Raw genomic sequence first — 22121 nt, forward strand, 5'->3', positions numbered from 1 at the left:
TTGGTGTTTCATTACTGTTTATCAATATTTAAACAACAGAATAATTAACTTAAGACTGATTGTATCAAACCATTAGAAGGTTTGGACTTTTCCTGCAGGCTTACAGCAGCTTGGAGGACCATAAACATAAAGAGTGCTCTTAAAGATAGGTTTAATCTTAGTCTAGTATGTCTTCAAAGTACTGTATAAGCATATAAACATCAGGCTTATTGTTCATTAGGAGCGAGGCAGCAGGGAAAGAAATCCCCCAAAGGAATAGTACTTGCCATAAGATAAGTATCATTATTGCTGCTCGCATTCCCTTTAAAGTGGGCTATATCCTATTTCCATCTTCTTTCACATCCACTCTTAATTCTTCCTCTCTCCATTTTTGTTTCATATAATGCATGCTGTTCTTGTTAGGATACTGATTGCGTGAGGTGCATGATTTCTCAGCACCCATTCTTGCATATCTTTCAAAACAGCCAGAAATGCAGATAACAAGCAGTGGCTGGACAGGGGCTGGGGAGGGGTTTCACTTTCTGTAAAGTTTGTTATGGGACAAAGCAAGGCAGATTTCAGGAAGGTAGGGGGAGGCTGTTCAGCTCCTTTTGTTTTTTTTCAAAGTGTGATGTTATAGTTAATGATATTTTCCTTAGCAGATAATGAAAGGGTTAGGAAGACTTGTCTTAGCTGCCTTTGGATGGCTGAAGTCACTGAATTAAGATGCAGAGCAGAGAAAGCAACTGTTTTGCTCCAACAGCAAAATTAGCCCAATATAAAATCATGAGCTTTTGCAGTGGTGGGGGCTCCTGGTTTGGATCAGGAAACCCAAAGATGGTTTTCTAAGCGGTTTTAGCAGGGCATCCCCAGGGCCGAGTTTGCTCAGGGTTTGGACCTGTGGCCATGGCCACGAGTGCAGTACCCCTGGTCTGGCAGTTGTTAAGAAACAGGAGGATCGGATCCCAGTGGAGATGGAGATGATGCCAGCACCTGGGCAAGAGGTGACAGTAGCAGAGAGATTTCAAAGCACTGGGGGAAAAAAAAACCCGCACACATTAAAAACCTGGCTCGGAGCCATCTCTGGCTCTGATCTGCTGCTGTAAACACGTCACGTGGCTAAGGTTCATTGCCAGACTGGTAGATGAAGGGCATGTGTACCTGTAAGGAGTCATGGGGCAGGGGGGCAGCCCTGCCCAGTGTGACGTGAAGTCACCCTGTGGGTGACTCTGGGGTTCAGGGGTTCAGGAGTGACCCACCACCTTCCCTCTGCACTGCTAACAGCTACTTGTTGCTAATGTAAATATTCTGTGCATGCATGTTCCTCGGGGCTCCCTACTGCGCCCCCATGCTTTTTAGGCCATGGCAGGGTGAAGGCAACGTCGTCGTTGCAGGGAAAGGAGAGGCTGGAAGAGTGAACAACGTACCTTAGAGACACGAAGGGTTTTCCCAGAGGAAGGAGAAAATAAGCCTCGGGAAATCAGTGACCGACGCTAAATGTGGCAAGTTATGGACAGAGTTTCTGATTTGCCTTGAGTTTTAATCATTTTCGTGTTGGATTAGCAGACATGCCCAGGATTTTCACTGCTGTTTACAGCACAGCTATCAGCTGCTCCTCGACACGAGAGCAGCAATGCTTGACCTTTTTTTTGTTCTTCAGAGGTTTTTCTTTTTCTCGCTTGCTGTTTTGGGGTGTCTGCTCATTTGTTCACATTTCCCAGAGCTGATGATGTGACTCCCTCCTCCCTTGCCCCCTCTCGTTGCAGAATCCAGAGGAGCTGTCAGAGGATCGTGCTCACGGGGAGATGATTCCTCATGAAGTCAGTGGATCCCTTGCAGAAATCAAATGTGACTTTCCATTTATCAGACTGAAATCAGAGCCAGCCAGACAGTGAAGCAAGCACAGTGGAGGGGGGACGGCGAAAGATGAAATCCAACCAAGAGCGGAGCAATGAATGCCTGCCGCCCAAGAAGCGAGAAATCCCTGCCACCAGCCTGCCTTCAGAGGTCAAGCCAGTCCTACCAAACGAAAACCACCGTGCAGATAACCTAGCATGGCTCCCCGGCACACCCAGTGGCCAGGGTGGCCTGGGAGGGCGGCACCGGCCCGGGGGAACGTCGTCAGTGGAGGCGGGTTTGCAGCAGGGTTTGCACAAGTCGCTGTCTGCAGGGCTGGACTACTCCCCGCCGAGCGCGCCCAGGTCTGTTCCGGCCTCCACCACTCTTCCCACGGTGTATTCGCCCGCCCTCTCCCAGTCAGGGACCCCTGTTTCCCCCGTGCAGTATACACACCTGCAACACACCTTCCAGTTCGTCGGGCCCCAGTACAGTGGATCATACACCGGATTCATCCCCTCGCAGCTGATTTCCCCAACAGCCAATTCTGCAACCGGCGCCGTGGCGGCAGCCACGGCTGTTGCAACCACTCCATCCCAGCGCTCCCAGCTGGAGGCTTATTCCACTTTGTTGGCCAGCATGAGCGGCCTAAGCCAGCAGGGGCACAAAGTTGAGCCACACCTGGTCAGGACACCTGGGCTGATCGCCGCCGGGTCTCCTCCACCCACCCAGCAGAACCAGTACGTCCACATTTCCAGCTCTTCCCAGAGCACTGTCAGAAATGTCTCTCCTCCAACCATCCCGGTCCCCCTGCACCCCCATCAGACAGTGCTCCCACACACCCTTACTCTCGGCCCTTCCTCCCAAGTGGTGGTGCAGTACACCGACTCAGGGGGCCACTTTGTCACCAGGGATCCCCCCAAGAAGCCTGAGAGCAGCCGGCTACAGGCAATGCAGGCCAAGGAGGTTCTGAATGGTGAGATAGAGAAGAGCCGGAGGTACGGCATTTCACCCTCTGCCGACATGGGTCTGGTCAAAGCAGGCAATAAACCAGCTCCCCATCATTATGAGACCAGGCACGTGGTGGTCCACTCAAGCCCCGCTGAGTACGGTGCACGGGATTCCTCAGGTGTCCGAGCCTCCGTCATGGTGGTCCCAAACAGCAGCACGCCCACAGCAGACATGGAGGTGCAGCAAGCCACCAACCGTGAGACCTCTCCCTCAACCCTCAACGACAAGGGAAGCTTGCACTTAGGAAAGCCAGCCCACCGGTCGTATGCCTTGTCTCCACAGCAGGCTTTGGGCCACGAGGGGGTGAAGGCGGTGGCCACACTGTCCCCTCACACTGTCATTCAGACCACCCACAGCGCCTCCGAGCATCTCCCCGTGGGGCTGCCAGCGACGGCCTTCTACGCTGGGACCCAGCCACCGGTGATTGGCTACCTAAGTGGTCAGCAGCAAGCCATCGGGTACCCCAGCAGCCTGCCACAGCACCTGGTGATCCCTGGCACCCAGTCCCTGCTGATACCAGTCGGCAGTGCGGACGTTGAGCCGTCAGGAGTCGCGCCTGCAATCGTCACATCATCTCCTCAGTTTGCAGCAGTGCCTCACACGTTCGTCACCACCGCTGTCCCCAAGAGCGAGAACTTCAGCGCGGAGCCCCTCACCACCCAGCCTGCCTACCAGGCCACCATGGTGCAGGCACAGATCCACCTGCCCGTGGTGCAGTCCATCGCTTCCCCTGCCACCGCACCTCCCACGCTGCCCCCCTACTTCATGAAGGGGTCGATCATTCAGCTGGCCAACGGGGAACTGAAGAAAGTAGAGGACTTGAAAACAGAAGACTTCATACAGAGTGCAGAAATTAGCAATGACCTGAAAATAGACTCCAGCACTGTGGAGAGGATTGAAGACAGCCATAGCCCAGGCATTGCCGTGATACAGTTTGCAGTTGGGGAGCATCGAGCACAGGTAATGGCAATGCATGGTGGTGTGGGGGGGTTGGACTGGGGTGCACGCCGTGGACCTATGAGTGCAGCTTTCCTCAGGACATCTGTTGCTTTGGATCAGTGCGGGGTTGATTCTTCATCGTTCATGTGTTCCTGTGTGACCTACTCTAGGTGGTCCTGCTCTGGCAGGGGAGTTGGACTAGATGATCTTTTGAGGTCCCTTCCAACCCCTGCCACTCTGTGATTCTGTGATCTGTGAGACCAGCTCTGGTCCAAAAATCATCCGCCTTGCCTTGCTGGGGGAGCCATCAGGGTCACAGTGATGCTAAATGTGGTCTCTTGGATATAAAATGGGTCTTTCTTATAGCTGGAGAACCCACAGGAAGAATTACATGATCTTCATGGGTTTTGATTAAAATATAAAATGGTGTAAGCAGTACGAGAGGGTATATTTTGCTTTTCAATAGGTCATTTTTACCTTCCATACCAGAAAGCTCAGGTTAGATTCAGCTCAAATCCTACCCCTACCTGGGGCACAAAGCAGTGAATTCCCATGGCTTGAAAACTTGGAGCTGCCTGGGAATGGCTCCATCACACATGTAAGTTATTGAAACACACTACAGAGTTTTACCGAGGCTTCGGCTTTGGGTGATTTAAACACTGCATGGCTCACATAAACTGTGTGTTCAAGGAAAATTTGGAAAAAAACCCCATCTAGGTGGCTGGGCAGGCTGTGCTTCCGACCTTTGTTTCTCATTGGTTCACAATGGAGGAAGAAAACCTGTAACTTTCCAAAGGTTTTTTTTTAGGTTGAGAATGAGTATCTGTTGATTATAAAGTGTTACCCTGATGCTGTCCATTTTCTGAGCAATTTAGATTCTGCTGTGTTGAGGCTGGAGCAGTTCAGGTATGCTGGATAGCGTTTTGCTTCCTAGAGGTACTCAGTTTAAATAGGCTTGTTGCAAATCTTACTGGTTTGGTTTGAGTGCTGTGAACTGCAGCATCTGCAACCCTGATGCTGCACCATCAGGAGGAGAGAGGGGGAGAGAGGAGCTCAACGTGGACACCTGCAATAAAGCACCTCAGGCTGACACTTGGGAGAAGAACAAACAGCGACAATACCAAGGAGCAGATTACATGAAAAATTTCTTGCAGTTGCAGCAGTCTGCGGCCCATCCTTCCCCAATTGTGCGTACCTAGTAAATCGCTACGTAGGACCCATCCCCTTTCTCATGTCAAACGTGCAGATTCCCTGTATGGTTTTGTTCACATATGTGCGTGCATCTGCACAGCTGGTAGAAGCTGGGCCTCTGGTGCTTTCAGTAAAAAGATGGGATTTTTTTCCCCACCGCTCAACTGTATTCTGGTGCATCGCAGGCTTCGTGATTAGAGGAACTGTCCTTGGCTCAGGACCAGTTACTATAATTTGCCCTGGTGCCTTGAATAATGAGATTTCAAAAGTAGCAATATCCCATCTGCAATTTTCATCTTGCTCTCATTTCTCTCCCTGCAGCCAGGCCACCGGTCTCTGCACCAGCTGAAGAGGTACAAATTAGCAGGTAGCATTTGTGTCACATCTTGTTCGCAGATCTGTCAACGCAGGCAATGTGTTGTAGTCCCGGGTGCGGGGAAGAGTGCCTTTGCAGGGGGTGGAGTGCCATCCTCTGGCAGAAAGCAAGCCAAGTCTGAGGCTGTAAGAATCCGGGGCTGGCACACAGGTCTTGCCAGCAAAGTGTCACCTTAGGGAGAAGCCTATCAGGAGCAGGCTGACATCATCATAGCCGAAATACTCCCCAGCTGTGTTTCCCACCGGGGATGCTTCCAGAATGGAGGGCGAGATATGATTAGAAATGGGGGGGTTAATTTAGGTTTCCTGCAGATTCCAGGACTTGGGTCTCTTCCCAGATCAGCTGTGTCCCTGCGTAGCGGGGATGGCTGTGCTGGTTTTCCCTTGCCTGGGGAGAGAGAGAGAGAGACCATGCCTATGTGCTTGAAGTCTCTGTGACCTCACCCTCAGCCCGACGTGGCTATATGAAAGCATTTAGCCTTATTAGCAGGCATGTGGCAGTCATTACTCGTTAGAAAATTGCCTGCGTGAAGAGGGCTTAGTCTTCTCGTTGAAAGAACAGTATTTAGTTGCACTGCTTTGAGCAGTGGCACTGTGGTGCTGCTGCACTTAAATATATCTTGACTGTGGAGTATAGTGAAAGGAATATGTCTGTGTGTAGGGTAGCTTTGCAAAGTATTTCATTACAATGTAGTTTCTGTTGCACACATAATTCTAGAAGGAGGGAGCTCTTAGAATGGTATTAACAAGGGAGTGTAAGTTCTAAAGAGTAAGTGCCATACTAAAATAGCGTTGTTATTAGCTTTGGCTCACTTACGTACTCCTCCCAGGGATCTATGGGAAATCATTATAATATTGATGAATTTGTATTTTCAGACACTGTGCAAACATTAGCTAATTTTCTCACCTATTGAGGGACATAGGTAGGAGGTTATTTTTAGCTGAGCATACACAACTGTAATATAAATAGGGAGGCACCATGCAGCTGCTATTGTATCCTATCACTGCCAGCCCGCGTCTGCCCCTCCGCAGCACAGCACTTAGGCAGAAAGAGGCCATCCTCCCTCCTTTCCCCGTCTTCCAGTCACCTGGCAAATCCAACCCTCTTCCAGGTGTGGAAACCTCGAGGAAACATAACCGTCCTAAAGCTACGTGCCTTTTCAGTGAAATAACTTAGCCCTGGAGGGATGCTGGGTTTCCATTTCCCAGCATCCCTGCTGTGGATTAGGAAGAAGTCAAGTTAATGTCGACTGGACCAGAACCCAAAGTCCAGCCATTACTCTTCTGCATTCAAGTTGCCTAAGAGAAAAGACCTACTGATCTGCATCTCTTTGCAATTCTACATATTATTCTTGTAATAACGCTTTTCTCGTTATTACCTGTCCTTTCTTTTGCTGCCAGGAGCAAGCGGAAGCCCATAATTCGCCTCCATTGATGTTAAGCTCAAAACACACAGGAGATGCAAAATAAGTTCTCTGAAATGCTTGATTTCATCCCTGCATTTCAGTTGCTAATCATTCCTAAAGTATAGCTTAAAAACAAAAGATGAACTTAGAGTTCTTCATTTTCCTTTTTTTAAAAAGACAGAATCATAGACTCTAGAGATGGAAAAGTCCTGTTAGAGCATCTAGTTAGAGGCCCTAACTGGTTTAGTTTAGTGTGTATTTTTTTAGGCCATCATTTAGTTTCATTTTCCCCTTACATTTCTGCGTGCACACAAACCAGTTACTTTTTCTTTTGCTCCATGCTCTCCTTTTCATTATCTTTGGCACCGTAACAGACTCAGAAGGAAAGAAAGATGTTGACTCTGTTCACTGCCGCAGATGGAGATCTCTCACAGCTTTCCCTTCCTGTGATCTCTGGGTCCCCTGGTCATGGGGTCTGTAAGTCCTTGTTCCTCTTGAGTGGTGGGGCGGCCGTGGTCTGTCTTTGGGTGCGTGTTATTGAATTCTGGGAGTGCAGCAGATAGAAGCTTATGTGATAAATTTGTCAGCCAGTGGTCTGGTGGACAGAGGTGGCTTCTCTTGAGAAATGGTGGGATCAGATGGCTGTGGAGAGCAGTCCGAATTGCCTGCCTTACCTACCAAGTTTGGCTGAGAATGAAATTATAAAGGGTTATAGCAAATTGCAGATATTAGCAGCTGTACTGAAGAGTTTTGGGTGTTTTCACTAGTCAGTCTTATAAAATAGAAATAGAAATGTAGCTTGCAGTAGAGCCTCGGTGTGCTTGAAGAGGGACCAGCATTTTGGTTTCTTGCTTTATCGTCTTAGTAGTTGGAAAACAAGTTCCATATTCCTTTCTCTTCCAAATTTCTTTGTCTCCTACAATAATCATGGCAAGATACTAGGGGAGGGAGCTTTTAAAATGGATTTTTTGTGTTTCAGTGCAGTGGCCAGAAAAAAAAAAAAAGAGCATTTTTTTTTTACTGAACTTTCACACTTAAAGTTCTTTGACTACTATTGCTTGTAGAGAATGGTTACCCTAAATCCCAAGTTTGCTGAATCCAGAAGCAACCAGCTAAAACTGACCTTGATAATCCATGAGGGAACCCATTCCAAGTCGATAGTGGTACACACACACCGTGACCAGATTGGGGAAATTCTGGCATTTCACCATCTTTATTGTTTGGTGTTGTTCATGATCACCACCACCAATTCTGGGATTTGTTTCAGTGATTGATGGCTCAGACAAGTGCTTTGGATGCCATGATTAAAAAAAAAGTGTAATGTGCAGTGGAAGCATGTTCACATGAAGAGAACCTTGTGTGTTGGTGGGGATGATGCACACAAGCATGTATGATCCCTGCAGATACAAACAGCTTTTGACAAAGATGGGAAATTAGAAAAAGAAAGGGAAAAAAAGTACAGCAGGCAGGAAGGAAGAAGGAAAGAAAGAGGAGAGACATAGCAATATAGAGGAGAAAGCTGTGTCCACCAGATGATCCATGCCTGGAGAGAAGCCTGCAGCTCTGTGTAGACAGCAGTTTCCATTTAAATCCATGGGAGATACTGGATATTCACTGCTTCTCCCAGTCAGACCCCTTACTGAGATGCATATGTGTGGAACAGGATCCCAAACCCTAGGCAGGTATTTTTGCACAGCCTGGCTCTGGAGTGTTTCAGTGACATGGGGGTGCGGGACTTTCATGGTTACCTTGCCCCACTTTTCTCTGCAGTTCAGAGCATAAACCAGGCCTACAGTCAAGTCCCTGGCTACTATTGCTGTGTGTATAGTTGACTTCTGGCAGACAGTTCTGGTCAGAAAAGGTTTAATATGACAGAAATTGAGGTAATGGGGGGTATCTTGTGATGCTCCTTTTGAAATTCCTTGTACAGTGGCTTGCTATGTTGGGCAGATGGAGTGGCGGGATAATACATGCAGTGTTATTCGTTGGCCTAGTTGCAGAAGTACATAGGTATATTTATAAAGTTTTTTCCAGGAGAATCAACTGTCTCATAAACTGCAGTTGACTGCTAGTGCATGGCATGGGCTTAACCGGTCAGAGGCACAGTCAACATCTGATGAGAATCTTTGGTTTCCTGGTTCTGGAGCCTCTGTCTCTGAGCTGTGAGACATTCCTGCCCAAAAGGGATGTGGAGCCGGTGGGGCGCGAGAGGAGCTACCTTGGGCCCTGCTTGCAGGGAGGGCACCTCTGAGGGTAAGCAGCACTAGCAGGGAAGCGACAGGGCTGCTGCGGCCACATCTGGAGTGCTGTGTCTAGGTCTGGGCCCCCCAGTTCAAGTGGGACAGGGAACTACTGGAGAGAGTCCAGCAGAGGGCTACGAAGATGATGGCGGGTCTGGAGCATCTCTCCTGTGAGGAAAGGCTGAGAGAACTGGGGCTCTTTAGCCTGGAGAGGAGAAGACAAGAGGAGACCTTATCAACACTTACAAATATCTAAAGGGCAGGTGTCAAAGGGATGGGGCCAGGCTCTTTTCAGTGGTGCCCAGTGACTGGACAAGGGGCAACGGGCACAAACTGGAGCACAGGAAGTTCTGCCTCAACATGAGGAAAAACTTCTTTACATTATGGATGACAGAGCACTGGAACAGGCTGCCAGGGAGGTTGTGGAGTCTCTTTCTCTGGGAATACTCAAAACTCGCCTGGAGACAGTCCTCTGCAACCTGCTGTAGGTGAACGTGCTTTAGCAATGGGGTTGAACTAGGTGATCTCCAGAGGTGCCTTCCAACTCTTGCCATTCCGTGGTTCTGTGTTTAGGTGCTTTATCATGCTGGGACCTCAAGGCCCAGCATTTGCAACGTCAAGGAGCGGTGAACACCTGTTGCTGTTCTGTTGTGGCTATGGCAGCTCCCTGTAAGATGGTTAGATAGGATTTGTGACCAGATGTGTTTTAAAACTGGGGGGTAAAGGGGACACGGTGCAGAAAAGGAGACCCAGTGCAGGAGCTGCAGGAGGAGGAGAGACGATCCTCTCCCTGAGGGAGTGTGTGAGTGAACTCAGCTCAAAGAGTGAGAGAGCAGGTGTGAGAATGATAGGAATTGGCCTGGTAACAGGACTGCTCGGGGAAGGCAGGTACAAGCTCACTGCTCTTACGGCCACAACTCTGTACGTACTCATGGCCTTCCCTTGGAAATCGGCATGCCTTCAACCTTTTCATGTTGGTAAGTATATGCTTGTTTGGGCAGAGGTGAGGATGATATTCCCATGGTTGTTTAGGAAATTGTGTGTCAGAACAGAAAGCTTCCCTTGAGCTGTCCTCTGGTTGGAAAGCATCTTTAGATGTGGGTGACAGGCTCTAGGTACCACAAGGGGATGGTGGGGAACAGTGTTTCCCAGATGCCGCAGCTGTTTTGCCTCTTCGGCCTCTCTGAGCGGCTTGACAAAGGTAAAGCTCAATTCCTGCCGAGGTCGTGCACTAAGAAGAGCTGAGCTCAGAGAAACTATTAACACCCATGTGACAATGACAGGCGTGAAGTCTGGTGGTCAATGTACTGATTTTGCAGCAACTGAACAGCACTTTTGCAACTTCAGCTGTATCCCTCTCCCCGACAGCAAGCGCTGCTGCCGTGCACGTGCGTGAGAGCACATGGGTGATCTCATGCTCTCCCCTCTCTCTCCCTCTGTCTCTCTCTGTTGTCCCCTCTCTTTCTGCAGGTCAGCGTGGAAGTCTTGGTAGAATACCCTTTTTTTGTATTTGGACAAGGCTGGTCATCCTGCTGCCCCGAGAGAACCAACCAGCTCTTTGATTTGCCATGCTCCAAACTCTCGGTGGGGGATGTCTGCATATCGCTCACGCTCAAGAACCTGAAGAACGGCTCTATTAAAAAGGGCCAGCCCATGGACTCAGCTAGTATCTTGCTGAAGCATTCAAAGAATGACAGTCTAGCTGGAAGTAGACACAGGTATGCGGAGCAGGAAAATGGAATTAATCAGGGAAGCGCACAGATGTTAGCTGAGAACGGTGAACTGAAGTTTCCAGACAAAATAGGATTGCCTGCAGCACCTTTGCTCACCAAAACAGAACCCAGCAAGCCCCCGGCAACAAGGAAGAGGAGGTGGTCAGCCCCTGAAACACGAAAACTAGAGAAATCAGAAGAGGAACCACCTTTGACTCTTCCCAAGCCTTCTTTTATTCCTCAGGAGGTTAAGATTTGCATCGAAGGTCGATCCAACCTAGGAAAGTAAAAGTTGTTTGGGGAAAGAAAATTAGGCTATCCCTTGTCATTTTTATCCAGATTACTGTACTGTAGACTAAATAACCCAGTATTTACATGTTATCATCTTATTTTAGGTTTATGTTATAACCTTGTTGTTATAGTTGCAGCTGGTATTATGCAGGAGACTGGTGCATATGTTTTTCCACAAGTGTTTGTCAGTGACTAGGTTTATCGAGAGCTACAGAAGGGGCAGTATCTGCTTCACACACCCTTAGTGGAAATGAATGTGTTGTCATGGCTCCTGTTTTCTAACACCTCGTGTAGGACAGGGTCCAGCTGTGATTTTGTTTTCTTTTCGTTGTCGTTTTTTTTATTTTGTTTTGTTGTTTCAGTTCCTGTTCTAGTTGGCGGGGGGGGGGGGGGGCGGGGGGGGGGGGGGGGGTGAGGAGAAGGGAACTGTAGCAGAGGTGTATGTCATGCGTGGGATGTGTGCGTGTTTGTGTGTGCACGCCAGTCCCGAGGAGGGGCTGCGGCTCTGTGGCAGGTTGGTGAAGAGGTTTCCTCACCCCAGGTGGATGCTGAGGACACAACCCATGGGTGTTCTTGAAAATGATCAGACAGTCTCTGACGTTTTCAACAACAAGCCAACTCTTACTCAAGGCTCTACAGTGTATATATATATATATATATATATATATATGTATGTATATATATATATATAAAAATAAAATTGTGTGTGTGTATATGTATATATATATTTTTTCCCCCCATGGGGTCTGACTGCACTGATTTTTATTCCTAAAGCGACTGCCACACCAACATTTCCTTTCTGCTTGCCAGTGCAGTTCCATTGCCCGGAGCCAGCAGACGGGGAGGCTGTACAGGCTCTTGCACCAGTCGCCCTGCAAGGTTTTCCTTCGTGGCAGTGGGGTGGGTGGGTGGGTGCGTGCGTGTGTGGTGGGTGTGCGTGGGTGTGCGCGGGTGTGCGCGAGGAGGCCTCCGGCTCCGTGGATGCGCCTGGCTCAGGCTCACTCCTGTTTCTGTGCAGTGTTAGACAAATCGACCGGGTTACGCCATTGACATTTGCTTCCACAAGGTAGATGCGTACTGCCCCTTGGAGATCACAGGCATCCATTGTTCGCAGTTAGGTTGCAGATCTTTGTCTTTAACTCTAGTACTGTTTTTAGTTCATAATTATGGACAACTGGTGCCACTTTTTTCAAATTTCGATGTGACACAGGAATCCGCTGTTGAAGATGAACCTAGAATGTCTTTAAGCACTTAAAATGCTGTTCACACTTTATTGCTGAGCATCCTGGTCTAACACTCAGTAAGTACTGTATCTCACTTTAATCTGCTCGGAAAGCAACAACAGCAAACAAACAAATCTCTTCAACACTGTAACTACATGCAACTATGTAAAGATTTCTCACAGGCAAGATGCTGAAAGTTTCAATGTGGTTTCAAAGGGATGAATGTGAATTATTGAACTAGTATGTGACAGTCATTGTCCACAAGGACTACTTAATAGGAGGCACTTTTTAAACTTTAATGCTTGAGAAAGAGTTAAAGGCATATGCGAGCTGACAGATAATAAAAAAATAAGAGAAAGGAAAAAGGAAAGAGGAAAAAAAAAATCATTGTCCAGTGTTTTTGAAATAGATGGACTTTAAAGAATCTTGCAATTTGCACATCTTGAGTTTATCATTTGTGTGGTATTCCTGCAGTTTTTACCTAATAACGTTGTGGGTTGGGGCGGGGGGGGGGGCGGGTCTGAAAGAGCATAAACAAATGTAGCAATTACTCACTAACCTGCCTACGCTCTAGGCCATTTCATAGGGTTACGTTCCTTTCAAAGTTCATTTTTGGTCTTTCTACCATATCTGCCACACAGAACCAGGTCCTACCAGGACAGCTCTGAGAATTTTTCTTCAGACTTGCTGAGAGAGTTTTCCACAAGAAACATTTCTATATGTAAGCAAGGTGTTCGTTTGTTTTGAAAACAAACCTGTTGTTATTTTATTATTATTATTATTTGTTATTTTAATTGCATTATTTTCCATTGGAAAGGTGAGATTTCAAGAGTTTGGTACAAACCAAGTAGGGCGGGGGGGACTCATGCCGTTCAGTCTTTACTTTCCCCAGGTAGGGACAGATCCTTGGAGGTGCTGTGCACCCAGCCTCCTGCACAAGCCTCGGGGAGGTGCAAGTGTGAAGTACTTCAGGGCTAAGCGCTGCGGCCTGTTGCTGCCACTAGAAAGATCCCGTTGCTTTCGGTGGGGTTGTGCTTGGGCCCTCTGTGAGCAAGCGTTTCTGTCGGGTTTGGTCGGCGAGTTCATGTCCTTCAGGTAGTTTTGAAGAATCTGTACTGATAGGGAGAAAAGGAAATAAAAGTCCATCATTAGAGACGCGGTAACCTGAAGTGAACAAATGTATTTAAAATCTTGTTTTCCCTCTCCCCTAAAATACAGTGCTTTTATTTAAGAGAAGAAATGTTAACCCCAAACCCCAGCTTTGACTCTGTTATTTGTTACTTGAAATTTAGCTCACACCAGAACTAATTGTTTTTATACCATATTCTGGGGTGCACCAAAAAGTTGAAATACGTTTAAAATAGCTTGAAACTTTTCTTGAATTTCCTTGAATTTTATTAACCTCTCATCGGGCTACCAAATAGCTGAGTGGGTTTCTTCTCACAGTCACACTGCTTAGTTAGTGCTTATTTGTTAATATTTCTGCTCAGAGATGTTGCTTAATCTTCCATATACTCTGCTCAGGGCACTTGCAATTTATTGTTTCATTTTGTTTCCTGTTTTGTTTTTAAGCTTTGATGGTAAAGGAATAGAAGGAATTACAGATTTTAGTTCACAGTCATACCACTCTTTCCATACTTCACATGTACTCGGGAAAAAAAAAAGTCTCAAGTGAAACCATGCGCATACACATTTGTGGTTAATAAGGAAACAGGGGCTGTTAAACTGACTGGATCTATTCAACTAACACTAAAAAAAAAAAAAAATAATAAAAGAATACGTTTGGAGCAATAGGAATGTATTAGTTCTGTGCTTATATTTCAGACTGAGGAACTCTGAAATAACTGGTTCTTTCCAAACAATTGTCCCTTTCCATGCTTTGGCTTTTGTAGGATGTGCAATACTTTACGTGCCAACTTAGACTCACCCGTGCGGTGTTAGCTAGATCTCATACCCACTTCTGGTTTCCCCTGGTTTTGTTCTTTTTTGAATTGTTTCTTTCTTTCTGCCTTTTTTTTTCCCCAATTAATAACTCACTCCCTATCCTCCCCCTCCCCCCTAAAAAAAAAAAAACAGATTAAGGGTCAAGCATCCCTTGCCCCGGGAAACACAAACCCTTGTATTTCATGTTAAAAACGATCCAGGAAGAAAAAAAAAATAAATGAAAAAACCCAGATGTATTAATGCCTGCGTGCTGTCCAGGCGGAGGGTGGCACTTGGCCGGACAGCCCTCCACCAGGACAGCATACGGAGGAGACCTGACTCCCACGGGGGAGAGAAAAATCCCCCCTGGGACCAAGTCCTTTGCAAAGGGGGGGCTTTGCCTCTCCCACTGGCACCGAGCATCCTTTGCAGCGAGTCTCCACGCCCGGGCAGTGCCATCGATCCCCAGGCGCCTGCAAAAATGCCACTCGCAGGCACAGGAATGCTGAGGCGAAGCCGCAGGAGGAGGTTTAGCCGCTGCTTCTGCGCAGCGTCCACTTTGCAATAGTAACTGACAGGAGTTGTGGTTTTGTTGGTTTTTTTTTTTCTTTTTGTAGCAGGCCTGTTTAGTTTACAACGAAATGCATACAATCACCAAGAAATTAGTCAGGGCAAAGAAAAATAAGAACCTCTTTATAGGAATTTCTAAAAAAAAAATATCTATCTATCTGTCTATCTATCTATCTATCTATCTAATCTATCTATATATCTATATATATAAAATGACTGTTCCTTATAGTGTTTAACTTAGGCATTGTTTCAGTTTGTCTGGGCCACATCACGGGGAATTTGAGTTTGATGTCACTTACCTCGAGTCCTCTGGTCGAGACCCAAATTGGGGTCGCTGTTGACCTGTCTCACCATTTCGCACGCTGCCCTCAGGCTCGCTTTCCCTCAGAGACGCAGACCTCGGGAGGAGGGGGGGACACGCGTTCCTTTTTTTTATTCCTCTGATCCCTTCATCCCGCTGTCACTTCGTTTGACTTGTCGTTCCCGTCATTTTCTCAGCATGGGGAAGTGACATCACTACTCTCATTTCCCTTAAATCAAGGAACATTTAGAAACCTTTCACACGTATTACTCAGGGATGGGGCTGGCATATGTGTGGTACACTGATGTGACCAGAAGCAGCACTTTTACTGCTCCGGAGTAGGGATGTACAATGTTACAGACAAGTTTGGATTTCCTGCATCTCGTGGTTTGAACTTTGTAGATCTCACTTAGATTGCAATACAAAGGCAGCAGGCTCAGCGCGACCTGTAGCTGTTGGTTGTCAGGAAAATTCACTCTCTGCAGAGATTGATTTTACTTTAAAGTGTGTTGCCAATAGTAAAAAGGAAATGGGGAATTCTGTTAATACTTGAAACTGCTAAAAAAAAAAAAAAGCCTGTGTCAAGGAGAGCGAGTCAGTATTTTTAAACACTAATGGTGTCATTTCAAAGAGGGGGGCTCTTGGCACAGTGCTCTGCGTGGCCTGGGACCCAATTCCACAAACACTTATGCACGTGCTTACGGGAGGCCCGGGCTGGCCAGCGAAGGCCGCTCGGGAGCTTGTGGTGAAGCACGAGCATAAATCTTTGTGAACTGAAGCTTGGTTTAGTCAGGGCCAGATCCTGACCTTAATCAGGCAGCTGGAAAAATCTTGGGGTTTGTCCAGGTTCGCCAGGGCAGAAGCCCCAGGCAGGCAGGGTGGGGAGGCTGGGGATTTGGCCCGTTAAACACTTCTGCAGTCCCAGGAACTCAACAAATGGCAAAACGGGACATTCCAGCTCCTCCCTCCCCATCACCACAGGTGACAGCAGAGTCCGCTCTGGGCTCTGGCCAGTGCTGATGTGAAAAGCAAGGGGAAGGACTGCACCACCAGGGTGCAGGCAGTAATTCCTTTTCCTCTGGTTTATCCACACACACACACACACACACCCCCGCTGAAACACCTAGAAAAATGAGAATTTGTTGATGCAGATATGCATACGTGCGTACACACCCCCAGACAGGAGTGTCTGTTTGCACACGAATAAGTATGTGTGAATTTTTCTTTGGCGCGTATGCTTACACGTCCACTTGATTCCCTGTCCTGAGGGCAGCCTTGCTTTGTGTCCGTAGGGAAATTCCAAACACGTTGCACACCTCTACTCCAGAGTTCAATTTCTTTTACATAGACGACCTCGCTTCAGATGTGTTACCTTTACTGATAGGATCTTTTCTTGTAGCACTATACCTTGTGGGAATATTTTTTGATGTAAACCTAATTTGAGAAGCTTATTAAAAATAGAAACTTTTTTTGAAGCACTCACATTGAGGAGTACAGGTAATGTTTTAAAAAATTGCACAAAAGAAAAATGAATGTTGGAATGATTCATTCAGTGTTTGAAAAAGAGATGGCTCTGTTTGAACAGTGAGTTTCATACCTTGTTTGTAAAAAAAAAAAAAAAAAATTTTTAAATACAAAAGCAGAGAAAGGTTGAAAGTTACATGTTTTTTGTATATAGAAAATGTCATGTCTAGATGATCTGATTTGTATTGGCTTTGGCCAGAAGAATTATTACTTAAAAGGCTCTTAAAGAACAACTGTGCTTAATTTTCTGTTCGTATTACATGGGTCCCATTTCTGGGGAATGGAGTCACGCTTCACACTGTTTATTCCTGTGCTGAAAATACACCTTGGAGCAGCAATTCTCAAGTGCAGCTACTGGGCACTTCAAAGGGTGGCGACTGTGCAAAACCAGAGTCTCACTCTCCAGCTGTATTTCGGCTTTAAGTCTCTGCTGCCTGTGCCGAGGGAGCCCCCGGCAGCCCACCCACAGGGCAAGGCCGGGTTTGGGGGAGGCCTCGGCCATGCCCTTCGCAGGTGTCGCACCCCTGCCGGGGCCGGCAGAAGCCCTCGGGTGGAGAGCTGCAGCCAGCTGAGTGCGACCTGCCTAGTTCCCGCCTGAAGCCTTTCGGTCCCGTTTTCTTCTCTCTCTGGGATGCTGTTCCACGTTTTTTCAGCACTTCCTGTTCCAGACGAAACCCAAAGAGTATAACCCTGAGCAAGAAGTGCTTATAACAAGGGATCCTAGCCCAGTGCTCACAGCAGAGCGATACCCAAGGCGACCCGGCCTTCCCACCCCTGGCACTGCCCCTCTCCCCCACCTCTGCTGTCAGAGCCACCGGGGAGCAGTTAGTCACACAGAGCACGTTTCCAGTGATGGTCTTGACCAATGGCGAGACCGGTGTTTTTCAGAAGCCAAAAGGAGAGGATCCTGAGGCAGGTCCTTTTCCTGTCCAAAGATTGAGCTGGGCAGCTGGGAGCCGGCAGCAGGGCGGAGCGGGTGAAGTTTCAGGCTGCTGCCGTCCCCCTCCCTCCAGGGTAACCGAGGCTTTGGCTCCCGCAGGCACATGGGGCAGAAAAACTCGCCCTGTCCAGGTGAGCCCTGGGCGCTCAGCAAACCAGCCCCAGCTGTGTTACAGTGAAGTGCATTCAGCCAACAGGTAGTATTTATACAATAACAGTCTCTAAGGTTTCTGTAGTTTTTTCTTGTCGTTAGCTGAAAGGACTCAAGTCTTCCACTGAGGATTTTATGGAGGCTTCATCCAAGGTTGTTTCTTTTTTGTTCGTTTCTATTTTGAGCAGTCAAAGCTCCTGTGCCCTTTCCCTCGACCACGCAGTAGGTATGCATTGGAAGTGTTGTTTGCAGCGAGCGTTAGTCACTCGTTGAAGCTGTCGTTGCTGTACTACTACGGGATTGCTGACGAGCAGAAACTTCAGGGCCCAGATTCTCAGCTGGCATGGAGCCGGTGTGGGACCGCCGGCTGCCTGGGCAGCACCGCCCTGCCCCTTCCCCACCAGCCGGTGAGGGGATCCCACCCTGGTGCTGGCTTTAAAATCCAGGACCCACGCACTCTCCCCTTGAACATGCTCTGCAGAACTCCTCTCCAAGGCAGTCGGGTTTGGATCTGGGTAGCCAAGGGCAAAAGCGGGCCACGGCCGGCTGCAGGTGGCTCAGCCTGTGTCTGGCCATTGACCGGCCTCTTAGCGAAGTTACTAATCTGTTAGGGCATAGATACGACTCTTCACGACAGTCAGCTAATGTTGAAACTCACTAATGTATGTATTTGCTCTTTTTTTTTTTGTTTGTTTTTGTTGGAATAATATATTAACTTGTTGAACACTGTTCTTTTCACAGTGTTACAAAAGCGGGGGAGGGGGATTTCCCAACCTTTTTCAGTTCGGGTGAGCTACTGAAAACCATTTTGTACTAGCTATGTCACCACTCCCGGCAGCCGGCAGCGGCGCTTGGCCATGCCGGGGTGAGGTTTAGCCATTCTACCGCAGTAGATTTTAAGGTGTTTTGTTGTTTTTTTGTTTTATTCTTTAAATTGTCGCTATTACTAATGAGGGTTGTTGCAAATCACACTTCCAGTGTAGTTCCTAGTGTAGGCCCAGTAAAAGGGATATCGCAGCTTTGTGTTGGGGAGAAATTGAGCTGACATGGCCAGTACAAAGGAGAAATAGGGAGGGAATAACGTTTTGCACCTTACTGAAAAGAGGAGAAGATTTTAAGTGCATACAGACATAGTTAAGAGCTTTTATTGTGACAGGAGAACTTTTTTCCATATGCGTGCATACTCTCTGTAATTCCAGTGTAAAATATTGTACTTGCACTAGCTTTTTTAAAACAAATATTAAAAAAATGGAAGAATTCATATTCTATTTTCTAATGGTGGTGTGTCTATTTGTAGGATACACTCGCGTCTGTTTATTGAATTTTATGGTCCCTTTCTTTGATGGTGCTTGCAGGTTTTCTAGGTAGAAATTATTTCATTATTATAATAAAACAATGTTTGATTCAAAATTTGAACAAAATTGTTTTAAAGAAATTGTCTGTATACCAGTACAAGTTTATTGTTTCAGTATACTCGTACTAATAAAATAACAGTGCCAATTGCAAATGCATGTTTCGTCTTTATGAGTTATGCCTGAATGGGAAAGAGCTTTCCGAGGGAAGTCATCTGCCCGATTTAGTTTTCCCCCCCAGCAACGCATTTGGGAGCGCTTGCTTTTTTTGCTTTCATTCGCGATGACGCAGAAACAATGCCTCAAACCGTCCACGGCCGTAAAACCCTTTCCAGGCCATCAGAGTGAAGCTCTTTATTGCGTAACAAAAACTTCCCATTTACAACTTTTGAACGCTTTAACTGATGGAGCCATGTGCGCTGGAGGCGTTGCACACGCTGGGGAGGGGAGGCAGTGTTCGTCGTCGCCATCTCAGCAGGGCCAAGTGGGGCAAGAACAGGCCAAGCGCTCATCGGCTCTTCTTGGCCGATTATGCAGAAGCGTTTCAGTTATCATAGGCAACACCGAGGAGTTTTGGGCTCTGAATTACTTATTTATGTATGAAAATGTCAACCAGTAAACAGTGTGTCAAGTAGATCCTGAGGAGGGCTCGCTTCAATATCCGAATGCCCACAAGCGAAGCGAGGGCTGCAGGGGGGTGGTCTGTGGTGTGTTCAGGAGCACACCGCTGTGCCAGCATCTAACAGAGCCATGCTTCGGCCCCTCCGCCCCCCCGGCAGCTCCCAGCCCACGGGCAAGGGCCCTGCCCTCTCCTGCTAGCCAGCCCTGGCTGCTGCAGAAGGCAGACTACTGTTCTTGGGCCTTGCCTCGTTTGGTTTTTTCTCTCTTCTACACAAGCAAGGCTGAACATGGCACTGGTTGCAAAAGCCCTCCTGGCTCCAACAAAGAACTTCTGGTATAAAACTAGTATTAGCAACTAAAAAGCATCCCCCAGGCAGAGGGGTGGGAGGCAGCAAGAGACGGACGCTGCACGCACGCTGGCAGAAAGCTGTAGCAGCAAGTCTGTTCAAGCTGGTGGAGCTCAACAGGCATAAACTAGGGGGTGCTTGGTTCAGAAAAGGCTTCAAACTCATCGTGTCCATGACTGAAAAACACCAGCCCCTGTCCCAGCATGGTGGGGCTTGGCTAATTGCTGCTGTGCTTCTCGCTCACCCCCATTCTTTCTCCCCCTGACTAGCTGAAAGGAAGACACAAGTGCACTTTGTGTGGGAAAAGCCCCTCCAAATGCAAGCAGAGGCTCCTCCTGCCCTGCCTACAACTCTTTGTATTTACAGGGTGGCCCCATCTTACATTCAATGCCCCCCCTGCCACGCCAGGTGAGAAGAAAGCTGCACAGAAGAGCCCAGCCAAAGCCCCTGCCCCATGGCAGATAGGGGCAAGCAGCTGTGCCAATGGCGGGGAGGGGGAATGTGCACCCCCTGGGCGTGAGCACTCATTTCTTTCAGCAAAAGGAGACCTGGGTGGCTGTTTTGCATCTGGCAGGATGCTGGCTCAAGGCCCGCCGCTCTAACAGGCTGGCCTCCCACCTATGGGGAGGTCTACACCCATGCTCCCCGCAGCCACCACACAGTCACTTGGGCGCGAGCAAGGCTGTTGCTGTGCCAGGACCATCGTCCCCAAGGAGAGCTCAGGTAAGCGCGGTGAGCTGGCCTGCCCGGCCAAACATGCTGCAGCAAGGCCACCCCACAATATGGCTGGGAGCGGTGGGGGTGTCTTACATCTCCTGACGTTTCAAGAAGCCAGAGACGGACACGCTCAGCAGGGGTTGCTTTAATGTTGCCTTTTTTGGCATCCCTGCTCATAGATCTTTGGTGTGTTAAACTAGATCACTGTGGAGCCAGCAGGCCGGACCTCAGCATTGCTCTTGGGTGCTCAACAGTTGGCCGGCTGGGGGAAGCAGGCTTGAACTAGGCCTGTGGCACAGCTTATCGCACGTGCAGCATTCCTCTACACAGGATGGGGTTGGGGTGGGAGGGTTAAAGAAGACCATTATGCACAATCACCCAACACTTGAGCACTCACGAATGATGCTTCCCACAGGAGGACACCAAGTGACACGGAACCCAGCTGAATGTGCAGGTGAGGTAGATCCACATATGGCACATGGCAGCTGTCAGTGGTTGTGGTCTCTGCTCGCACCACCCTGCCAGGCATAGCGTGCCCTTGGCTCCTGCTCTGCCCCAGTTCCTTGCAAGAGTGGCAGCGGGCTTGAGCAGGGCGCAGGACCTGGGGCTAAGTGAAGATCAGGGCAACTACGAGAGCACAGGACTGGGTGTTAAGGCAGGGCTCAAGCTCGTCTTTTTTTCCATTTTGCAGCCTGTCCGAGAGCTGGACATGTACCGTGTGAATGGTGAGCGCTGGGCATAGTTGAGGGTTAATCCCTGAACAAAACTTGTATATAACTGTGGGTGAGACACAGACATGCCACCAGTTCAGCCTTTCTGCAGCCAATTTCTCTCTCCCACTCACTTTGGAGAGAGAAGGAGAAAATGAAACAGAAAACATGCTGCTTATCAAAATGATGGTAAGAGCTGCTCTGTAGAAAATTAAATACCTACCCTAAGTCAAAGCTTCATCAGTAACTATTCTTAGTGTCACTGTCACTCACAGCCTGGGACAATTTAAGATTAGCCTATTCCCGTCCCTTCCTGTTAGTCACTGGCCAGTCAGAGGGATGTACAGAAGGAGGAGGAAAGCGGGTTTAACAGGCTGGCTGTGGGAGTGTGCAGCCTGCCCGGGGAGGAGGCCCCACACTCACCACACCTGCAGAGTGGCAGCCCCCACCCCTCGCCCTTTGGAGAAGAAACTGTGCCAAAAACATGAAGCTATTCTGCTCAGCATGTCTATGGTCTTTTTAAAAAATGTTTACAAATATATATATTTTTATATGTATATGTCTTTCTTAAATTCCATTTAGAAATGTAGCTAAAAAAAAAAAAAAGTAGAAAAGCATTAGCGAGCCTAGGCCGAGACCAGCAGGCTGCTGCGCTTCCCACGTATGAAGGCACGAGTGTGGAGACACACCTGCGGCCAGGCTTAATCCCACTCCTGACGGAGGTGTTCTTGTCCTTTTTGTACCCCTTTGTACCCCGACCCTT

General features: G+C 48.1%; 1 protein-coding gene across 1 annotated transcript; it reads left to right on the forward strand.

Moving 5' to 3' along the window:
* The first annotated feature begins 1905 nt into the window (after nt 1-1905).
* On the forward strand, nt 1906-10978 carry ATXN1 (ataxin 1). Its single transcript, XM_009947994.2, has 2 exons — nt 1906-3786; nt 10448-10978. Exons 1-2 carry the CDS (start codon nt 1906-1908, stop codon nt 10976-10978), a joined length of 2412 nt encoding a protein of 803 aa, XP_009946296.2.
* The last annotated feature ends 11143 nt before the right edge of the window (nt 10979-22121 follow it).

This window comes from Leptosomus discolor, chromosome 8, assembly GCF_034619465.1.
Source record: "Leptosomus discolor isolate bLepDis1 chromosome 8, bLepDis1.hap2, whole genome shotgun sequence".
NCBI classification, from domain to species: Eukaryota; Metazoa; Chordata; class Aves; order Leptosomiformes; family Leptosomidae; genus Leptosomus; species Leptosomus discolor.